The sequence below is a fragment of the Panulirus ornatus genome, chromosome 68 (genome assembly GCF_036320965.1).
Source record: "Panulirus ornatus isolate Po-2019 chromosome 68, ASM3632096v1, whole genome shotgun sequence".
Classification (NCBI taxonomy): domain Eukaryota; kingdom Metazoa; phylum Arthropoda; class Malacostraca; order Decapoda; family Palinuridae; genus Panulirus; species Panulirus ornatus.
This window is the reverse complement of record NC_092291.1, coordinates 6,773,345-6,799,368: the sequence shown is the minus strand read 5'-3', so window position 1 is coordinate 6,799,368 and position 26,024 is coordinate 6,773,345. Positions and strand designations below refer to the sequence as shown.

The following is a 26,024-nucleotide window of genomic DNA, read 5'->3' as shown; positions in this document are numbered from 1 at the left end:
ATGGAGACATCACACAACCCTGCCGCAAACCTATATTCACTGAGAACCAATCACTTTCCTCTCTTCCTACATGTACACATGCCTTACATCCTCGATAAAAACTTTTCACTGCTTCTAACAACTTGCCTCCCACGCCATATATTCTTAGTACCTTCCACAGAGCATCTCTATCAGCTCTATCATATGCCTGCTCCAGATCCATAAATGCTACATACAAATCCATTTGCTTTTCTAAGTATTTCTCACATACATTCTTCAAAGCAATCATGTTAGAACAAATGCAAATGACACATATGGAAAGTGTAAAATAACAAATGGAAAAATCAAATCATATGTGATTTGTTTCGGTTTATGTAGAATGAAATTACATCAAGGAAAAACAAATTGCTACAGTTGCCTCCATCTAGAAGTAATCAGACACACCATCAGCTTCCCTTCTTTGTACATTCACTTCCAACAGTCTTTCCTATGTATGCCTATAACTTAGTACAGTTATTCTAGCAATTTTTTAAATTTCTTCTAAAACAGCCAGAGGGAGTGGTGGCCATAAAAGAATGCTTTTGAATGGGTTGGTTATGGAAGTGGTAATTAGGAGACTTTCATGTCCCAGTAGATTTAGAAGTGTTCTTTTAGCTTAGATTGGTTAAGAGTATATGCATGCATTTCAATTTCATGCATCTGTGATTTTGCATTATTAACTTTACAGCATTTTGTTTTAAAGTGTCCAAGTTTGTGTATTCTCTAATTCTAAGTTTTTAATCATTTGACTATTTCTTTATTGTATTGTTTACATGATCTGTCTACTTCTGTGCTTCATTTGGCATCCTTAGCTGATATGGAGTGTTTCTGAAGGTTCCCAAAGAGTGGACTCTCCTGTGTTACTGCAGGAATACCTGGTGGGATGTAGATATGTTGTCTTGCACAGCCTGTAAATTTTTGAAGTATATGTAAAGACAGTAAGATTAATGGAAACTGTAAGAGACTTATTATCCACTGAAAGAATGTAAGTAGAGTGATGTTTGGATAACTTAAATATTAGAGGCAATTCTTTGTGTTCTAGTTACTTTAAAATAGAAGGTAGAGTATTTTATATATCTATGCATCATAGCTGGTCAAGAGTGTGTTTATAGATATGTTGGTTAATGGATCATTTAGACTGGTAGCTTTGATTTCAGTTTGTAGAAGAAAGCTATTCTATTCTATTATACTTAACTGCCATCTCTTGCGTTAGCGGGGTAGCGCAAGGGAAATACGAGGAAATGACCCAACCCACCCACATACACATGTATATACACAAATGCCCACACACGGACATGTAAATATACATTTCAATGTATACACACAAACACACACACACACACACACACACACACACACACACATACACATATATACATATATATTTTTTCATGCTATTTGCCATCTCCCACATTAGCAAGGTAGCATTAAGAACAGAGGACTGAGCCTTTAAGGGAAATCCTCACTTGGCCCCCTTCTCTGTTCCTTCTTTTGGAAAATCAAAAATGAGAGGGGAGCATTTGTAGCCCCCCCACTCCCTCCCTTTAGTCACCTTCTACGACACGCAGGGAATATGTGGGAAGTATTCTTTCTCCCCTATCCCCAGGGATAATATATATATATATATATAAAATAATAATATTTATTATTTTATTTATTTTGCTTTGTCGCTGTCTCCCGCGTTAGCGAGGTAGCGCAAGGAAACAGACAAAAGAATGGCCCAACCCACCCACATACACATGTATATACATACGTGTCCACACACGCAAATATACATACATGTCCACACACGCAAATATACATACCTATACATCTCAATGTATACATATATATACACACACAGACATATACATATATACACATGTACATGATTCATACTGTCTGCCTTTATTCATTCCCATCGCCACCTTGCTACACATGGAATAACAACCCCCTCCCCCCTCATGTGAGCGAGGTTGCGCTAGGAAAAGACAAAAAAGGCCCCATTCGTTCACACTCAGTCTCTGCTGTCATGTAATAATGCACTGAAACCACAGCGCCCTTTCCACACCCAGGCCCCACAGAACTTTCCATGGTTTACCCCAGACACTTCACATGCCCTGGTTCAATCCATTGACAGCACGTCGACCCTGGTATACCACATCGTTCCAATTCACCCTATTCCTTGCACGCCTTTCACCCTCCTGCATGTTCAGGCCTCGATCACTGAAAATCTTTTTCACTCCATCTTTCCACCTCCAATTTGGTCTCCCACTTCTCGTTCCCTCCACCTCTGACACATATATCCTCTTGGTCAATCTTTCCTCACTCATTCTCTCCATGTGACCAAACCATTTCAAAACACCCTCTTCTGCTCTCTCAACCACACTCTTGTTATTACCACACATCTCTCATACCCTATTATTACTTACTCGATCAAACCACCTCACACCACATATTGTCCTCAAACATCTCATTTCCAACACATTCAACTTCCTCCACACAACTCTATCTATATAGCCCATGCCTCGCAACCAATTAACATTGTTGGAACCACTATTCCTTCAAACATACCCATTTTTGCTTTCCGAGATAATGTTCTTGCTCTCCACACATTTTGCAATGCTCCCAGAACTTTAGCCCCCTCCCCCACCCTGTGACTCACTTCCACTTCCATAAAGAAAGCATACACATATATTTTTACAAGAAAAAGACCGGAGTGAAAGAAAAAGGTATAAGTGCAAATGAGAAATGCAGTGGGGGAGATTGTGGGGAGCTTCAAAGAGAATGATAAAATGTTTTGAAAGGGAGTGAATAATATGAGGAGAACAAGAGAACAAAAGGGGGTGACTGTGAGGAGTGCAGATGGGGACATGGTAACAGACAAAGATAGATTGAATATTTTCAAGGACTGCTGAATAAGCAGATTGATAGGAAAACAGAAGTTGTGTGTTTGAAACGAGGTGGCATGCAGAGTTAGAGGGTCATGGTAAATAGGATTATGAAAAGAGATGGAGTAGTTCAAGCTGTGTTAAAGAAAATTTTTAAAGCTTCGTGGATGGATGGGATTGCAGTTGTTGTTCTTAAGAAAAGGGATGATAGTGTTGCTAATATATGTTTTTCTACTTCTGTAAGACCCTAAGATAAGGTGCATCAGAACTGGATGAGTTTATGGTTACTGCCCTTGTATAAAGTGTGATAAAGATGACTATTGGAATTACAGAGGTATAAGATATGAGTGCATTATACCTGATAAGGTGATTGAGAGGGTGATGTAGCATATATGGCAGGTGACTGTGAAGGAACACAATTTTTTCAGAAGTATAGGGTGTGTGGACCAAGTGTTTGCTTTGAGGATTATGCCTCCTTTCTTGGTTATATAACCCCAGGACCCAATATTTTTGTGTTCTTACAACTTTAAGTCTGTACGACAATTAGTAGCAGGGAAAGGATGAACTAATTTGGTGTGAGAAGTTCTTTAATCAGATTGTACTTTTTTGTTCATTGGTGATGGTACAAGCTCAGTGAGATGACTCTGTGTCATTGTGTAACCTTATACAGGAAGAGGCTGGTAAAACCATCTTTAGAAATGTTTGTAAGGAATACCTGGAGTAAGAAATCAGATCTATAGCATGCTACTTGGGAGGGGGAGGTATGTGAGATCAATCATTTGATTTTAACAGATGACACAGCTTTTGTGATAGACTTGGCCCAGAAATTCCTGAGACTAGTTAAGAGTCTGAGAGAAAGTTGAGAATAAATGTGAACAAAAGGATGGGGCAGCAGGAGTGGTTAGACAGGAGGGTTTGTGTGTGACTTTGAATGGGAAGAATATGGAGCAGATGAAAAAGTGTGACTTACATATGACCTGGCAATGTAACTTTAGATGAGTGTATGTCTGTTGGAGTGGTGTTGAAAAATAGATTCGAAGAGTGGTTTTTTAATGGTTGGTTTGTCATATCAGTGTGTATAGTACATGTTTTGTTAGTGCTGTGCTTGTTGGGGGTGTGGGGTATCTATGAATTTAGGTTGTAGAAGTGTGAGGTGGGGATGTGCTTTTTACATGTATCATTTTAACCTTCACTTTAAAGATCTTGGTAATGTACCATATTTTACTGTCCTTTTTGGGTCTTGCTAATGAGTGTAGAATCCATCATAGTTGTCTCTCAGATAAATGGTTAGGTGTATATTTCTGATGCTATAAGATATTGTAGTTATTATCAGGTTATGAAAGCTAAGTTTTTGCTTCACCGCTTTTAGAGGTACAAATTACCTGCTATAATACTTGTGTGTTTAATACTTAGCTGTGTTTAAGTCTTCACTGGTAATTGAAGGTAACAACAAAATGTTATTGATAAAGATTTTTTTAGCAGAGGGTTGATGGTATAAATCTTCAGTGAGTCCATGTTTCCAGCTCATGTGGAGTGTTTGTGAAGATCCGTACAACTTAGATACACCAGCATTGCTTCAGGAGTACCTCGTGGGGGAAACATATGCTGCTGTCCATAAGCACATTGACTCGGATGCAGGACACTTAATCTCTCTCCTGCCCATCACAACTGCTCCTTTTACCACTGATACTGAATACTCGGTAAGAATTTTAATGGTTTTAAGCATGAGCACATTTTGAGATAATATATGTACTGGTAATTTGGTTCTTTTTATAAGGTGTTTCTCTATGATGTGAAGATTAGATTTTATTATCCATAATACTGCATTCAGTTTCATGATAAATTTCAGCCTGTTTTTATACTGTGAAAAAAGAATGTCCATTTGGGAGCTTTTGGATATCTTAGATATTTAGAAGTGAAAATCAGTAAGAATGGCACATAGAATGCAGAAGCTGAGACTAAAATAATGAAGGGAAGAAAAGTTGTGGGTGCCCTGAAAGCCTTGGTAATTGGCTCGAGTTTAGAAAGATTTGATTTTGTGTAGATACTGAATCAAAAAGAGTGATCAGGAGAATTTGAAGTTGTATGTTGAGGTTTTTAGATATTTAGAGAGAGTGACTGTTAGAGGTTCACTGAGAGAGACAATTTTAGGTATATTAATGACATTTAGGAGAAAGGAGAAGGAAGTGTGAAACTGAAGGACACTGAAGGAGAATTTTTGCCCAAAAGCTGCAGGTATAGAGGTACACGAAAATGTATTGAGCAGATAGCACTATGTGGACCCTCCAAGAGCTTGAAACTGCTTAGTAATATATATACATTTGCAGGAATCCCCGGCAGAAGAAAATGTAAGGATATCTTACTGCCTACTAGAAAATGCATGTATAATGCTGCTATCTCCACGTGAACGAGTGGTTCGCTCTCTCTCAGATACATGGACCAAACTGTGGGAACACACTAGCAAGAGGCACCACCAGCGATTCAGTCTTTCAGATGTAGTTGACAAACTTATGGTCTCACTTGACACTTACAAGGTTAATAAGCAGACTGTTTGTGTATCATAATTATCTGGACAGATTTAATGGATTAAGGCTGATGATGTACTCATCAGTGAATTACTACTTATGGGTGCATACATATTTTGATAATTACTATAAGTAATTTTTTAATGTAAGTGTATCTCATTAATTCAGATGGCATCATCTTGTGTGAAAAGCAGTTAACTAATATTATAGCATGGTAAATGTCCTGCCCATTATAAAACATTGTTAGCATTGCTGTGCCAAATCTGCCAACATTATCTCGGTTCTGTGAGTTTTAGAAATTTTCTGTCTTTGATTATTTTTTCCAGTGACTGTAATGTTCTCATATCTTTTGTCAGCCTGAAGCACTTTCTCAAGGTAGCACTCCAGTCTCACCTGCCAGCCCACTTGTTGGAGGTCTGACCATCACATCTTTAGGATTGACCCTTGCACACCTCATGTTTGACCCTCTTCCTTTTAATGAGGCTGAGAACACAACATCATCAAAATTGGAGCATCTCCTTTCTGTAGTGAGTAGCTGAGTTTGTTTCATATTGTATGTAGACATTCCCTGATTTATAAATTATCAATATTACTGTACATTATCAAACAAGTTTTTTGACCACTTAACTGTTTTATGGAGTAATTCATTAGGAGGTGAGAAAGAGATCTTTTAGTTTCAGTTGCTTGCAGGAGCATTATCATGATAGCAATAAGAGGATTGCCCTTTATCCCATCATTAGTTCTTTTCTTTAGCTACATTCCTTCTGAAACATACACAAATAGTATACTATGTGTTTTTAAAGTCTATGCAATATCTCAGTGGTTGTTTCTTCCATTTGATTTGACTTCTTTTATCCCTTACTCTGCTTTTTTATATCTTTATCATTATCTTCATCATCTTTACCCTTTTTTCAGAACCTAAGGGAGCTAAGTATGTACTGCCTGAAACACTTTCCTCATGAGTCTCCCATGAGAGTACATGCTGTTGCCAGCAAGTATGTCTGCACACAGCTTCAGGTATGTTTAACATTCAGGAGCAACGTCAGGCCTTTTATTCTCATAGAAAAATGTGTGAATGGGTAATGTCTGAAATGTTTCTGAAGGATTCATGTTATGCTATCATGCACTTAATTTAGGAAATGTCATGTGAATGAAAGAAGAAAAAAAGACTGCAGAAGTTTCAGATTCTGTTTTTGATATGTGTCAGAAGTGGAGGGAAAAAAGGAGAAGGGGAGACCAAATTGGAGATAGAAGGATGCAGTGAAAAAAGTTTTGAGTGATTGAGGCCTGAACATGCAGGAGGATGAAACGCATTTTCAGGATAAATTGAATTGCAAATTGTGGAATACATGTGTCCAGCGCTGTCAATGGACTGAACCAGGAAAAGTGATGTGTCCCGAGTAAACCACAGAAAGGTCTTGATGCATTATACGTGACAGCTAGAGAATGGATGTGAGTGAATGTGGCCTTCCTTCGTCTGTACCTTGTACTACCTCGCAACATATGAAATGGCGAGTATGAACGAATGTGGCCTTTTTTTTCCTTTCCTGGCTCTACCTCACTGAAAAGGGGGATGAGGGGGGGGTACTGTTTCCTGTGTGGCAAGATAGTGACAGCAATGGATGAAAGCAAACAAGTATACATTTTTTTTTTTTTTTTTTTTTTTTTTTTTTAAACTATTTGCCATTTCCCACGTTAGCGAGGTAGTGTTAAGAACAGAGAACTGGGCCACTGAGGGAATATCCTCACCTGGCCCCCTTCTCTGTTCCTTCTTTTGGAAAATTAAAAAAAAAAAAATAGAGGGGAGGATTTCCAGCCCCCTGCTCCCTCCCCTTTTAGTCGCCTTCTACAACACGCAGGGAATACGTGGGAAGTATTCTTAATCCCCTATCCCCAGGGATAATATATATATATATATATATATTTTTCTTTCTTTCATACTATTCGCCATTTCCTGCATTAGCGAGGTAGCGTTGAGAACAGAGGACTGGGCCCTTGAGGGAATATCCTCACCTGGGCCCCTTCTCTGTTCCCTCTTTTGGAAAAAAAAAAAAAAGAAGTGAGAGGGGAGGATTTCCAGCCCCCCGCTCCCTCCCCTTTTAGTCGCCTTCTACGACACGCAGGGAATACGTGGGAAGTATTCTTTCTCCCCTGTCCCCAGGGATATATATATATTTTATTTTGCTTTGTCGTTGTCTCCTGTGTTTGCGAGGTAGCGCAATGAAACAGACGAAAGAAATGGCCCAACCCATCCCCATACGCATGTATATATACACACGTCCACACACGCAAATATACATACCTATACATCTCACTGTACACATATATATACACACACAGACACATACATATATACCCATGCACACAATTCACACTGTCTGTTATTCATTCCCATCGCCACCTCGCCACACATGGAATACCATCCCCCTCCCCCCTCATGTGTGCGAGGTAGCGCTGGGAAAAGACAACAAAGGCCCCATTCGTTCACACTCAGTCTCTAGCTGTCATGCAGTAATGTCCGAAACCACAGCTCCCTTTCCACATCCAGGCCCCACACAACTTTCCATGGTTTACACCAGACGCTTCACATGCCCTGATTCAATCCACTGACAGCACATCAACCCCGGTATACCACATCGATCCAATTCACTCTATTCCATGCCCGCCTTTCACCCTCCTGCATGTTCAGGCCCCGATCACTCAAAATCTTTTTCACTCCATCTTTCCACCTCTAATTTGGTCTCCCACTTCTCGTTCCCTCCACCTCCGACACATATATCCTCTTGGTCAATCTTTCCTCACTCATTCTCTCCATGTGCCCAAACCATTTCAAAACACCCTCTTCTGCTCTCTCAACCACGCTCTTTTTATTTCCACACATCTCTCTTACCCTTGCATTACTTACTCGATCAAACCACCTCACACCACACATTGTCCTCAAACATCTCATTTCCAGCACATCCACCCTCCTGCGCACAACTCTATCCATAGCCCATGCCTCGCAACCATACAACATTGTTGGAACCACTATTCCTTCAAACATAGCCATTTTTGCTTTCCGAGATAATGTTCTCGACTTCCACACATTCTTCAATATATATATATATATTGATAAGAAGCTACAATGATTACTCATTTCAGGTATCACGTCGTTTATGCTCCATCCTCTGTTCTTCTCAGACTCTTATTCCTACAGAGAAGAGTGAAAAAGGATTCACATTCATGTAAGTTGTTCATGTAAGATCATTTTTGGCTTTCATTTGACACACTCGGCAGTGTTTAGTATATAACATCAGTGTTTCATAATCCTTAAAGGACTAGATTTGTTTTCTGTGAATCCTCTTACAGGCTTAATTGGAATGATTAAATTTTTGTTTTTGTTAGAAGATGAAAGAGCTTGATGAAAAATAAAACATTTTTGAGTTTTTTAGACCCCTTGTATCTGTTGAATTCCTGAATATTTTTTTCTGCTATGGAGTGAGAAATTATGATGGAAGATAATTAATAAAGTTATCGAAACATACCAGATCATTGCTCCATGGGACATCAAATGCTGGGGATCATGGAAACTGTGATTCCTCAGAGGGTTGAAGGTTGCTGTGTGGTTCAAAGGTCTCATTTTATATGCAGTTGTTGGAAGTAGGTTTTTCCCAGGGGTCAGTTCAAGATCTCTATGATGTCTGACAACCAAACGTGATAAGAAAAGCTATTTTGGATGCAAGCAGGGGAGGAGATTTGGAACTTAGATTTATCTCAGTTACCTGTTGTGAGATAAAGCATAAATACCCATGTAGCCTTTTAAAAGTAAAATGAGAGAGAGGTATAGTATCGTTGATACTTGTCTGATTTAATATGTTGTAAAAGCACAGAGAAGAGAAGAGGTAGTGAAAGCTTTGCGGAAGATGAAAGCCGGCAAGGTGGCAGGTTTGGATGGTATTGCATAGGACTTTAATGAAAATGGGGGTAATGGGGGTGACTGTGTTGTTGACCGGTTGGTGAAGATCTTCAATGTATGTATGGCTCATGGTGAAGTGCCTGAGGATTGGTGGATGCATGCATATTGCCAATGTACAAAGGCAAAGGGGATAAAGGTAAGTGTTCAAATTACAGAGGTATAAGTTTGTTGAGTATTCCTGGGAAATTATATGGGAGGGTATTGATTGAGAGGGTGAAGGCATGTACAGAGCATCAGATTGGGAAAGAGCAGTGTGGTTTCAGAAGTAGTAGAGGATGTGTGGATCAGGTGTTTACTTTGAAGAATGTATGTGAGAAATACTTAGAAAAACAAATGGATTTGTATGTAGCATTTATGGATCTGGAGAAGGCATTTGATAGAGATGCTCTGTGGAAGGTATTAAGAGTATATAGTATGGGGGGCGAGTTGCTGGAAGCAGTGAAAAGTTTTCATCGAGGATGTAAGGCATGTGTACAAGTAGGAAGATACGAAAGTGATTGGTTCTCAGTGAATGTCGGTTTGCGGCAGGGGTGCATGATGTCTCCATGGTTGTTTAATTTGTTTATGAATGTGGTTGTTAGGGAGGCGAATGCAAGAGTTTTGGAGAGAGAGAGAGGCAAGTATGCAGTCTGTTGTGGATGAGAGGGCTTGGGAAGTGAGTCAATTGTTGTTCGCTGATGATACAGCGCTGGTGGCAGATTTGGGTGAGAAACTGCAGAAGCTGGTGAGTGAGCTTGGTAAAGTGTGTGAAAGAAGAAAGCTGAGAGTAAATGTGAATAAGAGCAAGTTATTAGGTACAGTAGGACTGAGGGACAAGTCAATTGGGAGGTAAGTTTGAATGGAAAAAAACTGGAGGAAGTCAAGTGTTTTAGATGTTTGGGAGTGGATTTGGCAGCAGATGGAACCATGGAAGCGGAAGTGAGTCACAGGGTGGGGAGGGGGCAAAAGTTCTGGGAGCATTGAAGAATGTGTGGAAGGCAGGAACATTCTCTCGGAAAGCAAAAATGGTATGCTTGAAGGAATAGTAGTGCCAACAATGTTATATGGTTGCAAGGTGTGGGCTATAGATAGGGTTGTGTGGAGGAGGGTGGATGTGTTGGAAATGTGATATTTGAGGACAATATGGGGTGTGAGGTGGTTTGATCGAGTAAGTAATGAAAGGGTAAGAGAGATGTGTGGTAATAAAAAGAGTGTGGTTGAGAAGAGGGTGTATCGAAGTGGTTTGGTCATGTGGAGAAAATGAATGAGGAAAGATTGACAAAGAGGATATATGTGTCGGAGGTTGAGGGAACGAGGAGAAATGGGAGACCAAATTGGAGGTGGAAGGATGGAGTGAAAAAGATTTTGAGCAATCGGGGCCTGAACATGCAGGAGGGTGAAAAGCGTGCAAGGAATAGAGTGAATTGGAATGATGTGGTATACCAGGGTTGACGTGCTGTCAATGTATTGAACCAGGGCATGTGAAGCTTCTGGGGGTAAACCATGGAAAGTTTTGTGGGGCCTGGATGTGGAAAGGGAGCTGTGGTTTCAATGCATTATATGTGACAGCTAGAGACTGTGTAAACGAATGTGGCCTTTGTTGTCTTTTCCTAGCGCTACCTCGCGCGTGTGCTGGGGGGATGGGATGGTCATTTCTTGTGTGGCGGGGTGGCAACGGGAATGAATAAAGGCAGCAGATATGAATTATGTACATGTGTATATATTTATATGTCTATGTATATATATATATATATATATTCTTTTTTTTTTTTTTTTTTTTTTTTTGCTTTGTCGCTGTCTCCCACGTTTGCGAGGTAGCGCAAGGAAACAGACGAAAGAAATGGCCCAACCCACCCCCATACACATGTATATACATACGTCCACACACGCAAATATACATACCTACACAGCTTTCCATGGTTTACCCCAGACGCTTCACATGCCCTGATTCAATCCACTGACAGCACGTCAACCCCGGTATACCACATCGATCCAATTCACTCTATTCCTTGCCCTATATATATATATATATATATATATGTATATGTTAAAATGTATAGGTATGTATATGTGCGTGTGTGGACGTGTATGTATAGACATGTGTATGTGGGTGGGTTGCGCCATTCTTTCGTCTGTTTCCATGTGCTACCTAGTATATTTGTGGACAGAATGCTCTTAGTCCACATTGGGTGAGGCAGAAAGAAAAGACAGCTACCTGGGTCAAAAGAGTGCAACTTAACAACCAATGAAGTGCTGGCTCACTACGCAACTGTCACTAACCCTCCCGATACCCAGGCAGGTAGTACTGGTAATATACCTCCCTGGTAGTTGGCTGCCTACCATGTACTACCTACCTAATTATTTGCCTTTGCTATATAAACTTTATCCTAACTCAGGACAATATTGACTTGAGGAAAAAAATCTCAAGTTTGTGTTTTGATTCAGATGTTTAAGGCCTCAGCAATATAAGAGAAATAGGTAAAGATCAATTAGTAATCAGACTATAGAAATTAGGGATGGAGTAATTTGACAGGGAGAAAATATTGTGTATTAAGTGGGGAAATGAATGGCAGGGGATAATTAATGGTTCCAGGATTAAAACTAGCACAGCACTGGAGCCTGAAATGTTTTTCTTAGGCCTTGGTTGTGGGTTATGTGCTAAGCAGTATGCTTCATCTTTCCTATCCCATGCTTCCCTGGTCTACCATCACCTCTGTCACCCATTCAAATTTATTTGCGTTTTTACACCTCTTGTGAAACCCACCGCGTGTTTCTTGAACTGATGTTATAAAACAGAATGTGCATGTGACACCATGGATTCTGGGTCTGTATAAAGCTGGGAAAGGCATTATAAAATAGAATTCATTCTCCCATATCTCCAGGATTAACATTTTAAGTTAATTATTCAAATGTGTTGTAATATACCCTCCTATTGCAATACAGAGTTTCATTGATGGTAGATTGTTGGCAGGGGCATAATTGCAGGATGTTTATAATCTTATGTGTCCTCTTTTGATTAGCACAATTTGGTTATCCTTACGTTCATTAGATGACAGACTAGCAGTCCTGATTCCTCTGGAAGTGTTGCTGACTTCTGAGTAATGGAACATATTGTATACAGTGCAAAATGACTTAATAACAGCAATCTTATTCACTAATGAATATAATTATAATGTTCTGCCTTCTTTTTCTTTTCTTAATTACAGAGAGCAACTGGATGATGCTGTTGCAACTCGTCTGTTCACATTACTTGAGAGATACCATTCAGCAACAGAAGCTGCAGCTTTCCCATTACCGCAAGGATACAATTCTTTTCTTGCTTATTTAGCACATCGCTGTTTGCCACACTTTGTGTTCATGCAGTATGTGCGACGTGGAGTTTTACAGCTGAATGTAGATGTTCTGAGGGAGATAATTTATGGTAAGAGAATGAGAATGTATTTGAGAAATGTAGTATATTTCCTCTGAAGCAAATTGGATATGGAACTTGTAGAATAGACCCTTTTCATCTCTGCATGTTCTGGATGTAGAGAGTAAGGATTCAATGATTTTTATTATTATCATAGTTGATTGTATATATTCTTACATATATACAAGATTTGTACCTCTGGTTAGGTGTTTGGAGCATAAGAAGGTTATGAATGAGGTGGTTTGAGAGGTAAATGCAAGCGTTATGAAGAGAGCGGCAAGTATGCAGTCTGTTAGGGATGAGAGGGCCTGGGAAATGAGTCAGTTGTTCGCCAGTGATACATGACTGGTGGCTGATTCCAGTGAGAAACTGCAGAAGTTGGTGACTGAGTTTGGAAAAGTGTGTGAAAGGAGGAAGTTGAGAGTGTGAATACAAATAAGAGCAAGGTTATTAGGTTCAGTAGGGTTGAGGGACAAGTTAATTGGGATGTAAGTTTGAATGGAGAAAAATGGGAGGAAGTGAAGTGTTTTAGATTTCTGGGAGTGGACTTAGCAGCAAATGGAACCATAGAAGCAGAAGTGAGTCACAGGGTGGGGGAGGGGTCAAAGGTTCTGGGAGCAATGAAGGATGTGCGGAAAAGCAAGTGGAACCATGGAAGCACAAGTGAGTCACAGGGTGGAGGAGGAGTCAAAGGTTCTAGGAGCAATGAAGGATGTGCAGAAAGAGAGAACATTATCTTGGGAGCAAAAATGGGTATGTTTGAAGGCATAGTAGTTCAAACATTATCATATGGTTGCGAGACACGGGCAATAGATAGGGTTGTATGAAGGAGGGTGGATGTGTTGGAAATTAAATGTTTGAGGACAGTATGTCGTGTGAGGTGGTTTGATCGAGTAAGTAACGAAAGGGTAAGAGAGATGTGTGGAAATAAAAAAGAATGTGGTTGAGAGAGCAGAAGAGATTGTGTTGAGATGGTTTGGACATATGGAGAGAATGAGTAAGGAAATGTTGACAAAGAGGATATATGTGTCAGAGGTGGAAGGAACAAGGAGAAGTGTGAGACCAAATTGGAGGTGCAAGGATGGAGTGAATAAGATTTTGAGCAATCAGGGCCTGAACGCACAGTAGGGTGAAAGGCATGCAAGGAATAGAGTGATTTGGAACAATGTGGTGTACCGAGGTCAACATGCTGTTGTGATCTTACAATTATTTCACCTTCATCCATCCTTATTTCAGATCTAGATGACACCCCTAAGAATGTTCAGAAAAAGTTAGAGATAATATCGTCTGTGCCACTGGTTAGGAGTCTCCGTGCCCTACAATTTTGGCAACACCCAATGTCGTTGATCTTGCGTTCAAGGTTGCATGCTGGTTCCATTCTTGCTGGTGAGGGACCTGGACAACCACGCACACCAACACAGTCAGCCAGGATCAATGCTCAGCATCTCCAAAATAAAGGTAATCCTCCAGGTTCCTAAGTACAATAGGTAAAGGGAGGTAAATGCAAGAGTTTTGGAGATAGGGGGCATGTATGCAGTCTGTTGTGGATGAGAGGGCCTGGGAAGTGAGTCAGTTGTTGTTCGCCAATGATACAGCTCTAGTGGCTGATTCTTGTGAGAAACTGCAGAGGTTGATGACTGAGTTTGGAAAATTGTGTGCAAGGAGAAAGTTGAGAGTAAACGTGAATAAGAGCAAGGTTATTAGGTTCAGTAGGGTTGAGGGACAAGTTAATTGGGATATAGATTTGAATGTAGAAAAATTGGAGGAATTGAAGTGTTTTAAATGTCTAGGAGTGGATTTAACAGCAGATGGAACCTTGGAAGCAGAAGTGAGTCACAGGGTGGGGGAGGGGGCGAAGGTTCTGGGAGTGTTGAAGAATGTGTGGAACGTGGGAACGTTATCTCGGAAAGCAAAAATGGGTATGTTTGAAGGAATAGTGGTTCCAACTATGTTATATGGTTGTGAGGCATGGGCTATAGATGGGGTTGTATGGAGGAGGGTGGATGTGTTGGAAATGAAATGTTTGGGGACAATATGTGGTGTGAGGTGGTTTGACCGAGTAAGTAATGTAAGGATAAGAGAGATGTGTGGAAATGAAAAGAGAATGGTTGAGAGAGCAGAATAGGGTGTGTTGAAATGTTTTGGACATATGGAGAGAATGAGTAAGGAAAGATTGACAAAAAGGATATATTTGTCAGAGGTGGAGGGAACAAGGAGACATGGGAGACCAAATTGGAGGTGGAAGGATGGAGTGAAAAAGATTTTGAGCGATTGGGGATCTTTTTGAATGATTAGGGCCTGAACATACAGGAGGGTGAAAGGCATGCAAGGAATAGAGTGAATTGGAACGATGTGGTATACTGGGGTCATTTGCTGTCAGTGGATTGAACCTGGGCATGTGAAGCATCTGGGGAAAACCATGGAAAGGTGTGTGGAGTCTGGATGTGGAAAGGGAGCTGTGGTTTCGGTGCATTACACATGACAGCTAGAGACTGAGTGTGAACAAATGTGGTCGTGAACAAATGTGGCCTTTGTTTTTTTTTCCTAGTGCTACCTTGTGCACACGTGGGGGAGGGGGATTCCATTTCATGTGTGGCGGGGTGGCGGCAGGAAGGGATGAAGGCAGCATGTATGAATATGTACATGTGTATATATGTATATGTCTGTGTATGTATATGTATGTATACGTTGGAAATTTATAGGTATGTATGTGTGCATGTGTGGGCATTTATGTATATACATGTGTATGTGGGTGGGTTGGGCCATTCTTTCGTCTGTTTCCTTGCAATACCTCGCTAACGCGGGAGGCAGCGACAAAGTATAACAAATGAAATATAGAATATAAATGATATATATAGTTTGTATATGCCTAGGTTTGTATGATTAACTTTTGAAACTTTGCTGAATTTTTTATTTAACTTTATTCTTTATAAGTAAACTTACCTTGACAGATGATATGCCATCACCCAAATTTTCTTAGTTTAATTTCGTATATTTATGTAATAACTTTTGATGAATTTTATATTTATTCCTCAGGTTCTTCCATAAGAATCACCAAATTCAGTGGAATGCATATCTTTGTGCACTTCTCTGTTAAGTGTTGATATAGATTTTTTCTTCAGGGTCTACTTCTCAGCAAAGTCATAAAACATGCTAGTGTTGCATTGCTGTATTATTACACTATCATCCCACAATAGATTACTGTTACTGCATTGCTTATACCTCCTATCTATCCCCAGGATTAACTGCATTTCCTATAGCTGACCGGCTATCACCATTTGACACATTCCTGGACTTGTTAACTGCCAAGGGTGAGCAATCAAGTACAGTTCATTGTTGTCCATGTAGTATTATGTGCTCAAGATACTAGTATTATATTTATCTTGCCTTCCTCTCCATAAGTTGCATAACCCCACACTCTGTATGGTGGCTTATATAAATTCATGCATCACCGTATGAACATCCAGATTTCTAAGTATCGCTGAGACACACCTCCCCATTTTTAAGCTTAGAAGAAATTTTTTGTGATGACTGCAGTTCTTGGTGAATGTGTGGACAGAACAAGAACGAATAGTACTCTGGACTAGGGTAGGTGTAGTCTTGATAGGCTAACCACAGATGGGAAGCCCCAGATATTTTATTTCTTATTTCTAGATATACAGTACAGTGTATATATTACATCTGCTACTTGAGTTGCCAGTTTGAATAAGATGAAAGCCAAGTATATAAGTGAGGGTTTGCTGGGAGACCATCAGTTTCAGTCCTTAATAGCCCACACCCGTAAAAATGTTAATTAAAGTCATTAACATCAAACAGTGAAAACCAAGATATGATATGTTTGAGGATAATATATGTTGTGAGGTGATTTGTTTGGTTAAGGTATGGAAGAGTAAAGGAGATGTTTGGTAATAAAAAGATGCCATTGAGAGAGTAGAAAAGGGTGTGCTGAAATGGTTTGGACACAGAGAGAGAATGAGTTAGGAAAGGTTAACAAAGAGGATATATGTGTCAGAAGTGGAGAGAATAAGGAGAACAGGGAGAACGAATTGGATGTGGAAAGATGTGGAAAAGATTTTCAGCAATCAGAGCTTGGACATGCAGGAGGGTGAAAGGCATGCAGGGGATAGAATGAATTGGAACAATGTGGTATACTGGGGTTGACATGCTGTCAGTGGACTGAACCAGGACATGCAAAGTGTCTGGGGTCTGTGGGGCCTGGGTGTAGATAGGGAGTTGTAGTTTTGGTGCATTGCACATGACAGCTAGAGAATGGATGTGAGTGGATGTGGCCTTTCTTCTTCTGTTCCTGGTAGTACCTCGCTGATATGGGAAACAGTGAATGGTTTTGTATCTTTCTTGCTGAGTTGCTTTCAGTTGTAAAAATCATTCTTTAAACCTTCTATATGTTGCTTGGCATTTATTACAAATCTCTTTCTTCTTCATCCTTGACTATATGTCTCAATTTCTTTCAATCTGTTATGTTTGTTCATGTGCTCCAGTCCTTCAGTTTTACTTGTAAAGTGTCTCGGTATACTCCTTTATTCGTTTATTTCAGTCTGTTTAACAGGCAACTAAACAGCACAGCAGTATTCAGTTTTACTTCTCATTTATACATTAAAATTTTCCACTGTTACCTCACTGTCTCTTTTTGTGAAAGCCTTTAGTACCACTTACTATTTGGCTTGAGAGCATTATCCCATCAGTGTGTTCCTTGAATTTAAGGGTTTCTTTTAAAATGATTCCCAGATCCAAGACATTACCTTCACTCTCTGTTTTTTTTTCCTGAAAGGCCTTTGTTTGCAGGTGCTGAAATATTGCTAATTGCTCCATGACATTTGCCCAAAGTACTCGTCATTAGATTCAATTCTTTTGTCTTAAACCCATACATATATAAATTGTGGTCATTAGCAAATGATGCCATTCTTCATCTGTTCTTGGTGTTACCTCACCACAGGGGAAACATTGAACAAATATGAAAAAGAAAAAAATTGATGATTGGATAAAGGCAGTAATTGTACTGTTGTAAAAAGGGAATAGGAGTAAGAATGAATATAAGAATTTTTGGGAAATAGGTATTCATGGCATAGTTGGTAAGATGTATGGTAGGATAGTGATTGATCCAGTGAAAAGGATTGATGAACCCCTCATTGGAGAGGAACAACATTAGTTTGTTTGTATCTTGAAGAAACTCAAATCTATTTCAAAATTCTTGCTTCCAGCAAACTTAACGGAACTGGACTTGGGTCTTCTGTACGAAGGGACTGTGGCTTCCTGCGAATATATCAAGCCAGAAGCTGAGGATGATGCTGTGGGAACAGGGATTTAACTTAATCAATTAGTTGTTGCTTTGGTGACTTTCAGTGAATACCATCAATTGAGCAATAGATATGTTGCATTTTATTTGTGTAACAAACATATTATTCATGTTAAATGTATGTATATCTGCAATGCTGTTCCCTTATCTGTATGTATAAGTCTCATATGTATATGCTCATTTGTTTGATTTCTGAAAATTAATCTGATTTTGTATTCCTCCAAAGAAATCCTTGTAGGCTTATTTCATAATCCCATACACCTGTGACTAGATTATTTTTACCTTTGCCCATGTCTACAGGTAATCTGTGTATGAATTTAAACCTACAAGAAAAGGATTCTTTTTTTCTGCCGAACTGATAAGCAGATCTTTATATTCCCTGTACGTGTTGTTGCCTGTGCAAAGTTGCACCATTCCCAACCAGTTAACAAAGTGGGATTATGATGAGTGTTGTGAATACATGGATAACAATACTTAGGAGCATCAGTTACTCTTAGCATGTTCTGAACTTACAAATCTGCCACATTAATCAGGTGACAGACAAAGATTAGAATTAAAAGATTTTATCGCAGAAGAATGCTACTAACTCATCAGCTTAATAGTGAAACAGTGGAATAGGTTTTTCTTTATACAGATGACTTTCTTCTTAATTTGAAAGTTACTCAGTCAGATATACTTTTACGTGATATAAGTGCGCATTATTTTAAATTGAATTAATTTCTTAAAGTGAGGGTGCAGCATCATATGCCAGAACAATCAGGAACATGTTGATTGTGCATCAGATCACTGCTCTGTTAAAGGTCATATGATGTGTCTGTAATTAGAATGACCCCTTGAAGAGATTTATTCTGACAAGAAATTTGAGTTTGACCACTGATTTTTTTTTTTTTTTTTTTTTGTGCTTTGCTGAAAACATGCAAATTATTACATTTGAAAACTATATTGTCATCAAGTTAATTCCAACTTGCAATGACATAAGCTAAAAATAAATTCTGTTATATTTGCATAATAATTCAGGACAAATACATTCACATTAGTTCATAGATCATGCAAGCACCTTTCCTAAGACTTTATAATTGTTTCATACTCTGCTTAGACATGTCGCTGCAGTGGAGTAACAAATTGAGCTGCTAAGACATGTCGCTGCAATGGAGCAACAGATTGAGCTGTCAGATTTTCATATTCATGACACTCATATGTGAAGAAAGAAAATAGACATTGCAATGGCAGCTTACTCGCGACAATGTAGTTCTTCTTTAGTTGCTTATTTGCAAAATTAGTTGGGATTCTCAAATGTCTTCCTCTTTTTGATTTTATACATGAATAGAATAGAAATGTTGTTCCATTCCAATGCATAGATGAACTCAGCTGAATGGTTCCTTATGTTTTGTTATATGTTCAAGATGTACCTCCTTTATTACATACCAACAACAGATAGTATATTTCTAAAAATTTATTTCATTTGTAAGTACTCTATATGGTGTGAGTGTTTTATGACGTTTAATAAATCTAGGTTGTGACAAAAGAGATATTGCTAGAATTTCAAAATGTCTGAAGTTTTACTTTTAAACAGTGAATATAGGTACTGTAATGTTTGATGATTTAATCTGTAATCACTGGGTATTAGTCAGTGTGTATTGTACATTATAATGGATAGTTGGTATTCCATTTTTAGTATTATAGCAGATATTATATATTTGATAAGCTTGAAACAAGAAAGGAGGTAAAATTGTACTGATTGTGTACATCAGGTTAGTGCCAAAGCATTATTTATTTGTGAAGGTTACTGAAATTGCAGGTGTGTGTATCACATTTCTTATTTATTTATTTATATTTATTTTGCTTTGTCGCTGTCTCCTGCGTCTGCGAGGTAGCGCAAGGAAACAGACGAAAGAAATGGCCCAACCCACCCCCACACACACACACGTCCACACACGCAAACATACACACCCACACATCCCAACGTACTCACATATATACACACACAGACACACACATATACACATATGCACACAATTCACACTGTCTGCCCCTACTCACCCCCATCACCACCCCGCCACACACGGAATAACATCCCCCTCCCCCCTCATGTGTGCGAGGTAGCGCTAGGAAAAGACAACAAAGGCCCCATTCGTTCACACTCAGTCTCTAGCTGTCATGCAATAATGCCCAAAACCACAGATCCCTTTCCACATCCAGGCCCCACAGAACTTTCCATGGTTTACCCCAGACATGCGTGCAGGGGGAGGGGGGTGTCATTTCATGTCTGGTGGGGTTGCGACAGGAATGAATAAAGGCAGCAAGTATGAATTATGTACATGTGTATATATGTATATGTCTGTGTATGTATATATATGTATACTTTGAAATGTATAGGTATGTATATGTGCGTGTGTGGACGTTTATATATATACATGTGTATGTGGGTGGGTTGGGCCATTCTTTTGTTTGTTTTCTTGCGCTACCTCACTAATGCGGGAGACAGCGACAAAGTATAATGAATATAAATAAAATAAATATTTTATTTATTTTATTTCATTTTTATTTTTTTTTTTATTTCCACACATCTTTCTTACCCTTACATTACTTACTCGATCAAACCACCTCACACCACATATTGTCCTCAAACATCTCATTTCCAGCACATCCACCCTCCTGCTCACAACTCTATCCATAGCCCACGCCTTGCAACCATACAACATTGTTGGAACCACTATTCCTTCAAACATAGCCATTTTTGCTTTCGGAGATAATGTTCTCGACTTCCACACATTCTTCAAGGCTCCCAGGATTTTCGCCCCCTCCCCCACCCTATGATTCACTTCCGCTTCCATGGTTCCATCCACTGCCAGATTCACTCCCAGATATCTAAAACACTTTACCTCCTCCAGTTTTTCTCCATTTACACTTACCTCCCAATTGACTTGACCCTCAACCCTACTGTACCTAATAATCTTGCTCTTATTCACATTTACTCTTAACTTTCTTCTTTAATAAAAAGAGCATGGTTGAGAGAGCAGAAGAGGGTGTTTTGAAATGGTTTGGGCACATGGAGAGAATGAGTGAGGAAAGATTGACCAAGAGGATATATGTGTCGGAGGTGGAGGGAACGAGGAGAAGTGGGAGACCAAATTGGAGGTGGAAAGATGGAGTGAAAAAGATTTTGTGTGATCAGGGCCTGAACATGCAGGAGGGTGAAAGGAGGGCAAGGAATAGAGTGAATTGGATCGATGTGGTATATCGGGGTTGACGTGCTGTCAGTGGATTGAATCAGGGCATGTGAAGCGTCTGGGGTAAACCATGGAAAGCTGTGTAGGTATGTATATTTGCGTGTGTGGACGTATGTATATACATGTGTATGGGGGTGGGTTGGGCCATTTCTTTCGTCTGTTTCCTTGCGCTACCTCGCAAACACGGGAGACAGCGACAAAGCAAAAAAAAAAAAAAAATACATAAATGCCCATACATGTACATATACATACACATACACAGACATATACATATATGCACATGTACACATTCATGCTTGCCTTCATCCATTTCCAGCAGTACCCCGCCCCACAGGGAACAGCATCATTAGTTCTTATCCCTTTGTACATGATTGTAGTGTGACGGTGTAAGGCACTTAATGATCATTGCAGTGTGCATATATCTATATCATAACATAGCTGCATCAGTATTTATTGTGTGTTTGTGTGCTCATGGTAATTGCAGATAATATGAAACAAATATTTACATGTATCCAGAGTACCTTCTTTGTCATCCTGCTGTATCATGCTTTGTTTGCTGACCTTCATAAATTGACCTGACTTCAATGTATGGGGGAATAAGTTATATATAAGTTGTATTTAAGTTGCCATAAACAGATATGAATATGGTTTTTATGGTAGAATGGTTCATGCACTACATTTTTTTTTTCATATTTGATCATCGTTTCCTCGTTTAGTAAGGTATACCCAGGAACTGACAAAGAAAGGCTGCATTCACTCACATCCATTCTCTAGGTGTCATGTGTAATACAGAGACCATACCTCCCTATTTAGGTTTTTATGGTAGAATAGAACGTGCACTACATATTTTCTTTTCATATTTGATCACCACTTTACACCACATATTGTCCTCAAACATTTCATTTCCAACACATCCACCCTCCTCTGTACAACCATATCTATAGCCCATGCCTCGCAACCATATAGTATTGTTGGAACTACTATTCATTCAAACATACCCATTTTTGCTCTCTGAGATAACATTCTCTCCTTCCACACATTCTTCATCACTCCCAGAACCTTTGCCCCCTCCCCCACCCTGTGACTCACTTCCACTTCCATGGTTCCATTCGCTGCTAAGTCTACTCTCAGATGTCTAAAACACTTCACTTCTTCCAATTTTTCTCCATTCAAACTTATGTCCCAGTTTACTTGACCCTCAACCCTACTGAACCTAATAACCTTGCTCTTATTCAAATTTACTCTCATCTTTCTCCTTTCACACACTTTTCCAAACTCAGTCACCAACTTCTACAGTTTCTCACTGGAATCAGCCACAGAGCTGTATCATCAGCAAACTACAACTGACTCACTTCCCAGGCCCTCTCATCCCCAACAGATTGCATACTTGCCCCTCTCCAAAACTGTATAGTGAGTGAAATATTTGGTGGACATTTTGAAGCTGGTGTATGAGATTTGAGATGATCCTATTTTGAATTAGTATTCTAATGGAAATACGAATAATTGTATGGGCTCTTCATTGATATTCACCTGATTATTCACTTGATCTGTTATAAGATTTCATACAAAAATGAAAAACTACCAACCTGAAGTTATTATTTTTTAAAAAAGATGGTATGCAGGTTGCCACTTTCATATATACATTCATTTCTTCAAACACAAGATCTATTTATAAATCATTAGTTTTGCAGGATATCTGCATTCCATATTTATATGGTATCATAATGAAGCGACTGTTCTTTAAAGGAACAAATATTATTTAAACTTCTAACCTATGGACTATGTTTAGCTTTAATTGTATACTGCATTTTCATTTTGACATTTGTTGTCTGTTATTACTTACAGAGTAGTTCCTATATATTTTTCTTGTTTGCTTCCAAATAATATATTTTTTTATGTAAGAATTTATTTAAGTTATTAATATCTGATATAATTTTTTTTAAGAAAGTTTATCAGGAATGTGCCAAAGGGATGTAAGTATGGTGGCTGACTATTGCCTTTGATATGAATATAGTATGACAAAGATTTTTGTATGATGTGTTGTGTAGTATTAGATAAGTTTTTGGAGTTTCTAGTTTTGTGAAATGATTTTTAGAAACCTTGTATATTGTGTACCAAAGCTTGTCAGTAAATTAGACTTCATAAAAGAATTTTCCTCTGCACATCCATGTAACCAATATTTATATTTAATGTTACTGTTTTTCTGATTCATTAGTCCAGTCACCCAAACTTGTGTCTTTAGTTCTTGTCTCATCTCATTCAGTAATATTACACAAGGGTATACAGTAACATAACAGTTTTTCAATCCTTCCCACCTCATTAAAGTTGAATTCTTTAATCTAAAAATACTTTCATTAATTCATACAGTAAATAATTGGGATATAATCATATTATGTCCCTGCCCCACCTGCACTTAACACCACAAAATTTTCATCATATCCTAAGATATTCTGCCATCCAATTTTACCCATTTTCAAACTTGTGAAGGCCACAAATTTTCCTTCTCTTTTCTATTGGATTTTTCTCCTCTGACATATAAGGAATACTATATCTCTTTCTCTTGCTTGTTTTCCATATCCCATGTTAGCAAAGTATATAACCTCAGGGACATAAATAGGCCTCAATTCATTCACATCCATTCTCTAGCCTGTTTTTTTTTTTTTTTTTTTTTTTTTTTTTTTTCTTTGTCGCTGTCTCTCGCGTTTGCAAGGTAGCGCAAGGAAACAGAAAAAAGAAATGGCCCAACCCACCCCCATACACATGTATATACATACACGTCCACACACGCAAATATACATACCTACACAGCTTTCCATGGTTTACCCCAGACGCTTCACATGCCCTGATTCAAATCACTGACAGCACGTCAACCCCAGTATACCACATCGATCCAATTCACTCTATTCCTTGCCCTCCTTTCACCCTCCTGCATGTTCAGGCCTCGATCACACAAAATCTTTTTCACTCCATCTTTCCACCTCTAATTTGGTCTCCCACTTCTCGTTCCCTCCACCTCCGACACATATATCCTCTTGGTCAATCTTTCCTCACTCATTCTCTCCATGTGCCCAAACCATTTCAAAACACCCTCTTCTGCTCTCTCAACCATGCTCTTTTTATTTCCACACATCTCTCTTACCCTTACGTTACTTACTCGATCAAACCACCTCACAACACACATTGTCCTCAAACATCTCATTTCCAGCACATCCACCCTCCTGCGCACAACTCTATCCATAGCCCATGCCTCGCAACCATACAACATTGTTGGAACCACCATTCCTTCAAACATACCCATTTTTGCTTTCTGAGATAATGTTCTCGACTTCCACACATTCTTCAAGGCTCCCAGGATTTTCGCCCCCTCCCCCACCCTATGATCCACTTCCGCTTCCATGGTTCCATCCGCTGCCAGATCCACTCCCAGATATCTAAAACACTTTACTTCCTCCAGTTTTTCTCCATTCAAACTTACCTCCCAATTGACTTGACCCTGTTATCCACAACAATGCCCCACAGACCTTTCCTTGGTTTTCCCCTGCTACTTCATGTCCCTTGATTCAAACCATTGACAGCATGTCACCCCTGTATACCACATTGCTCCATTTAACTGAGTCCTGTGTATGCCTTTCACCCTCCTGCATATTCAGGCCCCAAGCACTCAAAATGTATTTCACTCAATCCTTTCATCTCTAGTTTGGTCTCCTCCATTTCCCCTCCACTTCTGAAACATACATTCTTTTTGTCAACTTCTCTTCATTCATTTTCTCCATATGTACTAGCTATTTCAGCACACCCTCTTCAGCACTCTCAGCCATATTCTTTTTATTACTGCACCTATCTCTTACCCTTTTATTACTCATTCAAACCACCTCACACCACAAATCTGCCCTCCTCTGCACATTTTCATTCATAGGCTTAACAGAAGATGTATTGTGCCAATGGACTGAATATGGATGTAGATGTGATACATTGTATAAGGTGTTCAAAAGGATTTGATAAAGAATTCAAAAGTAGGGCTACCAAATTTTTAAGTACATGAAGTTTGTTTTTTTGTAGTGATGAAGAGGAATAAGGAGTACTGTGGATGAATTAAGAGATCAGCTAGGAGGATTTTTGGAAGAACATGACTCCAGATCAGATTTTCACCTTAACAATGGAAGATTAAAAAAGTAATGCACATTAAGGAAAGGAGAGTGTGTGCAGGATTTATTAATCTGATAAGGAAAACATAGTAAGCTTTGGCTGTGTTTGATAATCTAATGTAGGAGAAAACTGCTACAGGCATTTAAGGGTTTCCATATAGAAATCAGATTTTGCATCACAAGTAGAACAGTGTATTATATGCCTGATACAGTTAGGGTAAGACAGGATGCATCATACATATTCTTGGCTGGAGTAGAGAAAGGGATTATGGGAAATTTTGGTGGAAGAATGTATTAAAAAATACCAAATGAGAGGTAAACTTGAATAAGTTATTGGATACAGATGATTCATTGATAAAGTTGTTAATTGAAGAATTACAGATTCAGAGGAAAGAGTTTTGGACATTGCATCAAGATATGGAAACGAATTTGACAACAGTTACAAAACATTTAAGAGGTAGAAGCCTCGACATCCTCATTAGTAGATATTGTATTCAGATGTACCAAAAACAGTTACAAATATGAAAATATTAACTGGAACTCTACTTGGTAAAAGTAAACATATTATTTGATAAGCAA

General features: G+C 39.0%; 1 protein-coding gene across 2 annotated transcripts in view; it reads left to right on the top strand.

The window, feature by feature from the left end:
- Positions 1-23,450, top strand: part of pigeon (protein) — a 54,731-nt gene extending 31,281 nt beyond the window's left edge. For both annotated transcript variants that reach the window (XM_071659804.1, XM_071659803.1), the window contains 9 exons: positions 4,412-4,588; positions 5,216-5,422; positions 5,770-5,940; positions 6,329-6,430; positions 8,555-8,637; positions 12,554-12,768; positions 13,993-14,214; positions 15,996-16,067; positions 17,976-23,450. In XM_071659804.1, the coding sequence (XP_071515905.1) occupies positions 4,412-4,588; positions 5,216-5,422; positions 5,770-5,940; positions 6,329-6,430; positions 8,555-8,637; positions 12,554-12,768; positions 13,993-14,214; positions 15,996-16,067; positions 17,976-18,082 (1,356 nt within the window). In that variant the 3' untranslated portion in view covers positions 18,083-23,450. The remainder of the gene's footprint in view (positions 1-4,411; positions 4,589-5,215; positions 5,423-5,769; positions 5,941-6,328; positions 6,431-8,554; positions 8,638-12,553; positions 12,769-13,992; positions 14,215-15,995; positions 16,068-17,975) is intronic.
- The last annotated feature ends 2,574 nt before the right edge of the window (positions 23,451-26,024 follow it).